We start from the raw sequence: 12,185 nt of genomic DNA, 5'->3' as shown, positions 1-12,185 counted from the left end.
CTTATTGTAATAGTTAATGGGTATAAACAAACTATAAGATTACACAGGCAATATGGTGGGAGGAAATAGTTTTAATCATGGTTATTTTTCTTTGGCAGCCAAAAAGGAGCATAAAATGGAAGAAAGTCACTTGGAGAATGCACAGAAGAGGTAAGCAGTGCTGATTTGAACCCCTCTTTGTTTGACTCTATATTCTATTTATTGTGTTCATTTAGTATGCTCCTACTGGTATCGCTTGCAACCAATTGCCTGTTTCCAGAACTTGTTCATCTTCTTCAGCTGAAATTGTGCACCCACTAAGCACAAATTCCTCATCCTTCCTCTCTCCCAGCCTTGACGGTCACCACCCTCTTCTTATTTCTGTGACTTTGACTACTCCAGCTATCTCACCTTAGTGGTAGAGCCATGTAGAATTTGTCTTTTCATAATTGGTTTCACTTTTGTGACATTTGAGTAGTCATTCTTTTGGCCCCGTGTGTTGAAATTGCGATTCCATCCATGAGCTTGTTCTGGAGCTGGGGTAGAAGAACCATGGCAGGAATATTTGGGAGTACTTTTCCCAGGAAGCAGAGCACCATCCAGGAGTGACTCATCTGGCTCATATACCTGTCATGACACTGTTCCACCAGGCTGCCCCCCCTCCACTCTGCCTTTGAGGCACTTCATGGAAGTTAGAAACAACTCGATCTTTGCCAGCATTACAACTAGATTAAACCAATTATTGCAAATACTAGTATACTTACTATGCTTTTCCTGGGATCTTAGAGGATATTGTAGACATGGGCCAGGTGGGGAGAAGGCATTGGGCTCTGTTTATAGAAAATCCTTCCAAAAGTTAAGGAAGCCTCAGAGTTCTTCTGGTCAGTTTTTACCTACTTCAAGCCTCTTCCTGCTCCTGCCTCTCTAAGTTCAGACCAATGTGGAACCAGTAGAACCTAATAGTATTCAGTTTTGATCCCATAAAGGTTTTCCTCTTTTGTTCATTGAGCAGGTCAGTCAGCCTGCTTATCCCTCACTCATAGAAGTGTGAAGGAGAATATTCTGAGGCATTCATATTGAGGGGACGGATGCATTTGCTGGTACCAATTCTAAAAGTACTAGAAAATTAGCTAGGGGGAGGAAACAGCGCATAAGGAAAGAAGGAGCTTTGGAAATGAGAGAAACATTTCCCAGTTGTGAATTTAAATGTGAGTGAACAAACTAGAAACAAACTCTCTTCTTATCTAGCTACAACTTTTGAGGGTTCTGAAAACCCACACACAGAGTTGTCTTGTGATGCCTACCTTGACAGGCACCAGCATCTAGCCCTGCTTGCCACAGAAATGTGGGCAAAATTAAAATGCTGATGAAGGCAAGATTAACACAAATCGTGTAGTTTTCTACATGCAGACATGTTCTTGAGTTATGAGTATCATCCTATCATGATAGTCATTGAAAATTAACACAGATTTTTTTAGATTTGTGTACCCTCTCCCCATTGCCTTATCTCTACTAAGCTTTCCTTTCGCAGTGTGTGAAATGAGTGTGGGCCTATGTTATGGAAACACTCAGCATGTAGAGAAGGGATCATCAAACAGGGCACACTGGTGTTAGGCCAAACAGAATTTCAGCTTCCGGGGTAGATGTCAAATTTCTAATCCTTTTTCAAGACTTTTGCTGAAGGAAAAGGGGGCCCACCTTCGAGGGGCTGAAGCTGCTGCTGCGCATTAGCTATGCTGAGAAGACTCATAAATTCTGGTTGTCAGCATTTTCCGTGGCTTTGTGGTGAAGGTAGTCTAGCTTTCATGTCATCAATGAAATATGTTAGATCCCATCTTTAATGTAGAAACCACAGTTGTTTGGTTACACTCTTTAAGGAGCATGTGGTCAGTGTTGCAATATTCGTGTGAGATTTGGTAAATTCTTATGTTTTATTCTCAAGAGAAACAGTTTACTCTGAGGCTAAGGAATATTTGCTTTTCCTAAGCAGTTTTTGAAGGCACGCATGTAAAACAGTAACTGCATGTGTTCTTCTCTGGCATCTCAACACTGTAAAAGCAGAACAGCTCACTTTGCTTTGGGCTCTTTGATATAGTCATTGTCTGTGCTTTCAAAATGTTTGGCCGAATTAAAATGATATCAATCAGACAAGGTATTAGAAAGAAAAGGACTCAGGGACCAATAGTGAAATTTTTTTATGAGTTGTATAAAACATACAATCAGAAGTAAGTCTTTTGGAAGTTGAACCCTATGTTAGAATGATCCACTAACAGCCCGAAATTTCAAAAAGCATGACTGACCCTTTGATTCCTGTCTGTTAGAAAAAATTCTCTTGGTGGTTGCATACTAATAATTTTCTTGCTCAAATTTCAGAAGGTTATCAATGGTCAGTCTTCTGTGAACCAGAACTGAATTTGAGATGGAAAGAGTTTTATCTGGGGAGGACAATAGTTGATCTTATTAGATAGTTGTGGGTTCATAGTCTGAGCTTAAACAAAGAAGTAACACTGAAATCAGATGAGGCCCATCATTGAGTGACCTCAACCTTACCAGATGTGCAGAGTGCCAAACATAAGCTGTGCTCTTGAGTCCATTTGCTTCTGAAAAGGATCACTTGCTTTTGGAAATTCCAGAACACTTAGGGGGGAAATGCTGAAATGTGCTATTTCTTTTAGTTTTCACCCCCTGTAAAAGAGAGAAACAAGCAGGGCCTTACACAAACAAGCAGGAGAGACCTGCAAGGACAGTGGTTAGCGTCCGTAGAGGTGGGAAAGGGAGCCCCATGATGGTGATGTGCTTCTCTTGCTCTGAAAACTGCCAAACAACACTGGCATTTTCTGAAGATGCATTGAAGATCTGTTGTGTCTCCATCTTGCAATCAGGACTTCAGTAATGCCAGAGGTGTTGGGATGATCAGTGAATCACACTGATGAGATTTACAGTGCTCAGCATGTGAGCCGTGAAGCAGGAAGATGATTTGTTCCTCTGAATATAAAAAAAAATGAAAGTTTCTCTTTTCTACTAATACATAAAAAAATCTTTATCTGTATAGCAGGTAGGCAGAAAGAAGAAAGATGACAGTGTGCCCTCCTGGGAGCATTGCATGTTCTGTGTGATACAACAGGTGACCAACTAACATTAGAGACAGGAGAAATGACTATTTAATTATACTTAGATGCCTATGTCAACGAACATGGGCATTAAAAGAAAAGAGCAGAAATAGCAATTTACAAGGAACTGGAGGACCTGAGTTCTAGGCCCAGATCTGCCAATGAGTGAGGTGATTCAATCTTTCTGGGCCTTTGTTTCTCATCTGTATAAGGGGAATATTGGAAAAGTCAACCTCTCATCCCTTCCAATTCTCAAGTCCTGTGAGTTGGTGGAAAACTCATGGCCTGTTCCTCTAAGTTATACAACCCTCACGTTATGTACTCTTTTGTTCAAATCAATGTAATTTAAATTTTGAATGGAAAAACAGACTGTGCTGTGGAGCATGCATTTGGTTTTCTCAGTATTGTGACTGTCATAGGATTAGGAATAATGTCTGGGCCATGAAAGTAGACTTACTGCTTTCTTCAGTAACTTGTTTTGCTCTAAAATGTGTCATGTTTGAAACGATCAGAGAGCCCCTTAAGAGATTACTAGAGTCACTGCCTTTCTCCACGTATGCACTTCCAGTCTTTTAATAACTGAGGTTCAAAATTCCCTGACCAGTAGTTTTAATTTGCATTAAAAACAGATTTGTTATTTACAGAAGCACAAAGAATTTATGGGACTCAGCTCCAGCTTGGATCTCACCTAATCGTAGCCATGGAATCAATTAACAGTTCATCTGTGAAATGTGATAAAATCTTATGAGATACATATTGCCCAATAACTGAGAACGAGATGAAAGTATGGCTCATAATAGTAACGGGGCTTCAGGGTTTTACAATCACCATTGAATAGAGTTCCATTAGAAACAGTATTCAGGATGGCCACAAAAAAACCACCCTATGTCTGAACAGATGATAGAGCATTGAGTAATAAACCTGGCCAGCCATTCCTGCTTTGATTAGTTTCCAACACCCTTGAAAAGGGGGCTGTTTGAGTGTTCTTGCTCATGGCAAATGAGCCTGTGAGGCTTGGGGTGGGTAGGGGTGAGGGGGAAGATTGAGTGCAGAGCTATAAATTGCTGCAAAGCTGGTGCCTCCAAGAAGGGCTGCTTGGGAGGCCCGGCATTCTGGTGTGCAGTGCGCCTTCACGGGGCAGGTCTTGGTGGTATCTGGGAATCTGCTTTGGAAAACCTGAGTTCTTTTCTAACCAGATTGGAGATCATTTTTCAAGTATGTCTGTTTTTGTACAGTTGGTGCTTTATATTTTTGTATTAAATCCAGCTTTAAAATGTAGCATTTTAAAAGTACATATAGTCTCTCTTATTTTACCCTTGAGAAAATTGATGATCACAGATGCTGAATGATCCACCCATGATTACAAAGCCATAGTATGGCAAGATACAGATAGAACTAATTTTCCTGATTTCCTGTGAAGCATTCAATAGATTTATCATTTGCAGTGGGCCACCTGATGGACCACTACTAGTGCTACAGACTCACTATGTCATCAGTGTTACATGGAATCATTAAACATAAAATGAAGAACATGGGTTTGTTCGTAATGAAGAATAAGCTCAAGAAGTTTAATTTACATAGCTCCTGAAGTTATTCATGCTGTCTTTTTATACAAATAAGGTGTGCCCAGTTTTCCACCACTGAGTTGTAGTTCTTGGTGAATCAGTTTGGGCACACAGACTCTCCGAGAGTTGGGATGTATGGTAGTATCTGTGAGCCTGGGATCCCACGTTAGAGAACAGACATGTGGGAAGCTGCCCATAGTGTAATTCCCACTCTTCACCCTACTTCTCTCCATTTTTCTTCTCCTCCATGTTGCAGCTTTCAAACAACTGTGGAATATTTTGGGATGAAGCCAAAGGCTGGTGAGAAGGAGATCACACCCAGCTATGTGTTTATGGTGTGGTATGAGTTCTGCAGTGACTTCAAGACAATTTGGAAACGCGAGAGTAAAAACATATCAAAAGAAAGGTAAGATTCTAATAGAAGAGTCTTGGAAACTGTCTTTTCAAACCTCCCAGATATGTGTAGTTCACACAAGTTGGTGTTTTCCTGAGGATCCAGTGGGCGACTGGGAAGGATTATTGCCTCAGGGTTCCTAGGGCATTTTCAGGGAAAGCTTGCTGTCCGCACAAGCAGATATGCTTGTGCAATCTGATAAGTTACACTTTCTTAACTCCTTCCAATTACTAGCTAGTAAATGAAAGGGGAGTTGTGCTAATTTGCAACAGATTGCTTCTCTGTGTATTTTCATGTTGGTCTAAGCTAAATGAGCCAGTCTTGCTGTTGCAGACAGTACAGACAAATAAAAGTGAATGCTTTTCCCATTAATATACTGAACTTGCATCAAAGGGAAATCTCCAAAGCTCAGGCCACACTTCACACAGTGTCGAAGCCCCACACTGGATTTACAGCGTCACTTGTGACTCCCCGTATCCTGCTGAGGACATCAAACTGCACGCCGCTCAGCCTCCTTACAGCCTCCTGATTTTATTAGTTGGGAGTAGAAGAAAAAAAAAATCAGTTCTGAATATAGGCTCTGTGTGTGTGTGTGTGTGTGTGTGTGTATTGTCCTTATAGAGACTGATTTTGGTTGTTTATCAGAAGAAAAGCTCTGCTTGATTATTGCTCTGATCAAGTTGCCATTATTCTGTAGAGTGTGTCATGGGTTTAAACTTCGAATAGGTCTGCCGCTGGCTCTGGAGGAGTAGATATATGAGAATGTCATTCACGATGGTGTGGAAGGAAATAAAAAGTTGTACCAGTAGGTAAAGGAACTTATTTAATTATAGCATCTATATCTCATTAAACATATGTCAATTAAAACATAAATGTCAAGTGACATTATTAAGAAAATAGGGTGTTGACCATATCAAGAAAAAAATCTATAAATGTTGGCATCCAAATAATTAATACTCTATAACTATTTACTTAGCCCTTTAAAATAAGTTGAAACTATCTTCAGTTGGAATAAATTCTTATGGGAGAGTAGTTTAGTAAAGCAAGATAGCAGCTAGCCCTTTTGGCCTCTAAATCCACACTGGAAAGCTGGGAATCTGCCCAGGGAGTTCTGTGTGTACACCTTGGACATTGCGCGTAGTTCTTAGTGAATTTGTCCTTGGAACTGTAAGAAATAGTCCAAAACCAAACAACAATAACAACAAAAACAGCAGAAAGGACAATTTATTGATTTTCATTTTAAGAATCTTCTTTTGAAATACTGAACTGCATTCCACATTAAGGAGTTTTCCCTGTCACAGGAGTTAGACCACACTGATTGTGGGTTTGTCGTGATAGTGGGATCCAGCCGCCCTTCAGAATACCATTTTTCCTGATTCCCGGCCAGGCCTTTGCAGGGTCGCTTCCTGGGTGCAGCTGGTGAATTGTCTGCTTCACACTCTGTAAACCAACACCTTGAAAGGTCATGACTTCACAAGGCCCCTTCCAATTCCCATTTAGCAATTTCAGGGGTCTCTTCCTTTCCGCTATGTTTTGTGAGATAGATCACTAAGGTTTTTAACCTAAAACGTCTCTCAAAGTTAATGATGGCTCGCTCATAAAATATTTTTTGAAGTAGCTTCTTTAGATAAGTCTATTATTAAGAAAGGTTTGCACATTATGTATATTATTGCTCAGCCAGTTTAACTGATTGTTATTCAGAGTTTTTTGTGAAGTGAGGATTTATATGATTGTAATTTATTTGCTAAGGATTTTAGCTTTTAGACTGTTAGAATTGCATGTTCATGAGGGTTAAATAAGCAAAATAAATTCTTTGTTATAGTTGGGTAAGAAACAAAATGGTTGCTCTGTTTTGACACTTATTTAATGATATTTGATATTATAGTTTTTCATCATACTTTCCCCAGAGGTCCATTAAATCCCAACAACACTAAATGTCAAGTGACAACAAAACATCATTAGCAGGAATGGTAAAAAGGCATTCTAAAATCCAAATGAAAACCTGATATAACTATTAGAGTTGGGGATCTCATCAGAAGAAATTGAACCCATTTAATTTTTGTATTTGAAGACCAATTAAAACCCAAGAAGTTATTGGGAAAAATCAACAATAGTATTTTCAAAGAGACAGATTCTACCACAAAAAAACATTTTATTTAAGCTCTACTTCCAAATGAACTGAAAGTATTTAAAACTATTTTAGGCCACTACAGTTTAATTTTAGGTGACAGAATATTTACTTTTTCTGTTTAGCCTGTTTTTCCTAAGTACGGCTTAGCATGGTGCAGAAGTGAAATGGATGCACTTCTATGAGAAGGTAGCAACTACCCTCATCAAACCAGGAACAACCTAAGTATACAAATGACAATAAAAATTCCCAATGTTCTTATGCCCTGTGAGTGAAAAATAAGCAGTATCATTAAACTGGTGTTAGGTGTGCTCTGTGGTTTAGTAAGAAGAGACATAATATTCACTGGAGATACAGTTTATCTGAAAATTAATTGCACTGTTAGAAGAACAATATACTGTATGATAGTATACTAGTATCATTAAAATTAAAGTTTCCTTGGCATTTAAGCTAGTCAGTCTTAAGAAAAGCAAACTTCTTTGTCTAGGCACAAACCCAAAAGTCCTTTTCCTGCACCTTCAGTCTGCACCCACAGAGTCACCCAGCTCCCCTGATAGCAAGACAAATCCCCTGGGTAAAGTGCACAATCCCTTCTATTATCTCTTTGAGTAAAGGCAATGCTCAGCAGTGTAAAAAGAGAACTCTAGACAGAGTCAAAAATCAGCATTTTTATTTTTCTTTCTCCCATTACTTTGCTGTGTGATGTTGGGGCAATCCCTTATAATTATAGAAGCCCAATTCTCACTTCTATAAAATGTATTATTTGCATGAAACAGAAATTAAATGTTAACTCTGCTGTCTCCTAGCTCAAAATCTCTTTAAATCTTTAAATCTGGAATCTGCTTTTCTAATAACCTGAGAACCCATACACTTCCTTTTTTAGATAATGCCTTTTGCCTTTTGCTCTTGAGTCCATTGGGGTCTATATTGCAAGAGATTTAAAGGTAAGGTCTGACAGAGGACTAGGAAGAAATTGGAGGCAGGAGTTGTTGTTGCCTTCTTGAAATTGGTAATTTTTCCAGTTACCTTGCTTCACTCCCCAAGTTCTTCTTGTAAAATACTAATTTTGGTCTTGAAGATCACATCTTTTAAATTGAGAGTGTACACAGAAAAAATAATCTTCTCTCATCCATATCTAATACTGCATTTAGTGCTATATTATAGTTCACCAAGAGTATATCTTTTCCTGTGATTCAGTTTTACTTTTTCATGTACTTTTGTGTTTGTATGTTTTGATATTCAAATAACCAGAGTTTTCCACTACCTACTAAATCTACAGGTAAACCATGTACAGTGGACCCTCAAGTTATGACTGCCCTAACATACGAACAGCTTTGGTTACAACCAGAATTTTAGTTTTAACTTACAACCAAAGTCTTGAGTTATGATCCAAATACCAGCCACTTGTACTTCCAAGATGGTCTCAGATACAGATTTAACCCTTACAGAGCTCTAGAAGGAACATTACAACATCCTTCCCTGTGTGGGGTTAATTGAGAAATGTTGGACCAGTGTCTCTCTAAGGACACTGAGGTCTGCCTGTATACAGGAGAGAGACATTGAAGTCTGTGTAGAGGAGGCTGAGCCTTCAGTTGACCAATTTGAGTTACAGCCAGCCCTCTTAAATAAATTGAATTGGTAAGTCAAAGGTCCACTGTATGTGTAATTGCAAGGAGACTCATTTTCTGCCCTTTTTGCTGATTAATTGCTCTGGGATGTAGGACCCTTACTTATAAAGTATTTCACCATTTAGGACATCTAGGACTGTTCCCACATATGCCCACACATGTACACAAACCACTGCCACCCTCAAAATGAGCTATGAATTTGTAAAAGGTGAAGAAGGCCCAAGAGAGTTATGACTCCAGAAATAAAGTCTGGGCAAATAACTCACCCTGAGCCAAAGCAAACTTCAAAAGTGCCATTTAAAAACCCATAATGCGTAAGTAATGAGTGAATAAGGAGTTTGGTGAATTTTATGTGAAATGAAAATAAGAAATTTCATTACACACATAACTAGAATTTACACCATGGGGAATGGATAGTTACTTTGTTTTTCTAATCTAGTTGAAGGTATTCCTTGCAGCTATTATGGTTAATTATGCAGCAGCCAAGCCTTGAGAGCAGATAGTTCCAAGCGGCTTCAAAGTCATCCCAAAGCCTGTTCTTAGCACTTCCTCCTGCTCATGTTGCTTTAGCCCCAAGAGTTGAGGACTAAGTGAGGCCATCCCTCAACCCACAGAGGAGCCATAGATTGCAGTGAAGACATCACAGGAATTCATCTCCCTGCCTGATAAAGTAATTCCTGGATAAAACTCCATCAACTAAAAATTGTTTTATTGAATTCTGCTTTTATAATGGCTTACATATGAGTCACTCCAGTAATTTCTAACAAGTTAACTTTCTTTTTCCCTGGTCATCCACTGTGTAAATGGTTTGTATAGCTAACTGCTAAGAAGCCTCGTATTTTAAAGGAATCCTTTAATAACACAAATAATCAGCCTCTAGTGAGTTGGTTAAACTTTGAACTTTGCTGTCACATTCTGAAAGCAGTTCTGTGCAAGCACAAAACCAACATGTGCCCCGAAAGACCTAACTTATGAACAGAATTATATCACAAAAAATAAAACCTGCTTATTTCCCAAGCAATAAATTTGAAACTACATTTGCAAAATTAAAAATATGTCATGAATGAGAGGAAATAGACTTCTTAAAATGGCAAGAATTATAAGATCATTGACTTTTTCCCAAAAGAAGCATCTCAACCATCTTTTTTCTGGAAGCTATCATTCCATCTCTTTTCCGTCTTAGTTTTTAAAAGATGAGTTTATATTCACTTTCTCATTACACACACTCTTTCCTATATCAGTAAGGGTAATATCCTGGCTGCTCTAATGAAGGCAAAAATAACTGCTGCTTAAAGGAAAAATTAATTTTTCTCTTGCATTACAATCTGGGTATAAGGAGTTTCAACACTGGGGACCCCATTTCCTTGCTATCCATAAGTTGTGGTTCTTGGTTCTTATTTACAAGGTGAAGATGGCTCCTGTCTTGTCCACCACCATTGCTGCCCAGTTCCTGCCAGTGGACAGGGGAGGGTACACCCTATCCTTTGAGGAGCATGCGCTGGAAGGTGCACACATCTCTTCTACTTATAGCCCATTAGGCAGAACTTAGTTTCATAGACATTCACAAATGCTGACACAGGGAATCCAGGTTTCCCTGGAGCCATGTGCCCAGCTAAAATCGCATAGATTTTGCTACTGAAGGAAGCAGGAGAATTTCATGTTGACAGGCTTGTTACATTTCCTAATTGTGAAATGAGGTAGTTAACTCTGCCACTGCTAGCTTCTGTTGCTAATGATAGTTTCGCCTTTTTTTTTTTTTTTTGTACTGGGGATTGAACCTGGGACGTTGCACTTTCGAGGCAGGCGGTGGTGCCTCTGGGCCAAATCCCCAGCCCAGTTTCTCCTGTCTTGAAAGGCCTCATTTCTCCGATACTCTACTTGGTCTCTTTTGATGAAGGTAGGACTACCCATTCTCCATCTCCTCTTTGCCTTTTATTTCATAAATAAGAGAGGCTTTTTCCACGATCCCCATCACAGTGTTCCTCTTTTCTGCTCTATACTCTCTCCCTCACTGGTCCCAGCTGTGTTCACAGCTTTACCTGTCAGCCAAGGTCTCCCAAGGCTTCCAAGCCATAATTGACCTCTTTTCTAAGTTTTAACCCTAAATCTCCTGTCACACACTAGGACATTCCCAAAGGAGGTCCAGCCTTCATGTGGAATGCATTGTGTCCTAAGTGGAAATCATTCTAACTTAACTGAAGCCCACCCCTCTTCAAGTTCCCTGACTTTCAGTTGCAACACTGTCATGTTTTTACTAGCAAAAGGCAGGCTGGAAACCCAAATTTATCTTCAGTGCTGCAAGGGTGATTTTCCACCTGTTGCTGATACTTCTTTGTTTTGCCTATATAGTGTTTATTCTTTTTTTTGGGTACCGGGGATTGAACTCGGGACCTTGTGCTTGTGAGGCAGACACCAGAACCACTGAGCTAAATCCCCGGCCTGTAGTGTTTATTCTTTACCTGACTTTCACTGCAGCTCTGGCCTAGTTCCAGTCCTCAACATCTCATATGTTGATTGCTAAAGCATCTTTCTACTATTCTCTCTGTAGGTTTTCTGTTTTCTCTTTGACTTCCCTTAACATTGTGTCTAGCTATATAGCAAAACAGAAGTTAGATCACATCTATCTCTTTAATTATTTTGTTGTTTCACATTGCTCACGAAATAGAGATGAGACCTAACCGTAATTATATTTTCATTCATTAACGTTGGGGTCCTCACAGTAGCCCTGAAATGGATAATTGCTTTTTTCACAGATAAGCATGAGCAAGGAAATGAATTGCCAGTGTCACAGTTTCACTAGTAGCCAACATAATGAGGATAAGGACCTCAGGTTTTTTTTTTTTTTGACACTAAAGTTTGAGCTCTTTAAATATTCTACCTTCTGTCCTACATTACAATATGACCTTCTAAGAACCTGGCCTAAACTCCCTTTGCAACTGCTTCTCTTTCATTATTTTACAAGCGATGGCAAACAATAGAATACATTTAAAGAAATATATATAATCTAACTTCTGTGCTGAAAGATAACAGATGGAATGTTAAAGAACATCAGAGAGGAAATAGAAAACCTATAGGCAAAGAGACTAGTTACAAGGATGTTTCAATAATCCAGGTTTATTTCGGCACTTCTCTTTCTCACACACTTTTCTTGCCTTACATTCTAATTAATTTCTTCATGCTTCATTGTGCCTGGGTGTTTCCTGATGATCAAAATATAGTCATCCTTTAAGGTCTACCTCCAAAATCAACTCTCCTAGAAATCTTCTGCAATCCCCCTAAATAAAATAATTACCTTTCCCTCCAGTCTCTGACAGCATATAATTTTTTGTTTTGATTTTATTTTTGTTTTTTAAAAATATTCTTTAGCATTTAATCCATTCC

At 39.1% G+C, this 12,185-nt stretch overlaps 1 protein-coding gene across 8 annotated transcripts in view; it reads left to right on the top strand.

Annotated features, from left to right (window-relative positions):
* Positions 1 to 12,185, top strand: part of Fmn1 (formin 1) — a 440,321-nt gene that overhangs the window by 399,937 nt on the left and 28,199 nt on the right. For all 8 annotated transcript variants that reach the window (XM_087207535.1, XM_087207534.1, XM_087207533.1 and 5 more), the window contains 2 exons: positions 99 to 150; positions 4,911 to 5,060. In XM_087207535.1, the coding sequence (XP_087063661.1) occupies positions 99 to 150; positions 4,911 to 5,060 (202 nt within the window). The remainder of the gene's footprint in view (positions 1 to 98; positions 151 to 4,910; positions 5,061 to 12,185) is intronic.

The sequence above is a fragment of the Heterocephalus glaber genome, unplaced genomic scaffold (genome assembly GCF_053883595.1).
Source record: "Heterocephalus glaber isolate CG9 unplaced genomic scaffold, H.glaber_assembly_v1.0 deba00000809, whole genome shotgun sequence".
Classification (NCBI taxonomy): Eukaryota; Metazoa; Chordata; class Mammalia; order Rodentia; family Bathyergidae; genus Heterocephalus; species Heterocephalus glaber.
The sequence above is the reverse complement of the archived record's forward strand: the minus strand, read 5'-3'. Positions and strand labels throughout refer to the sequence as shown.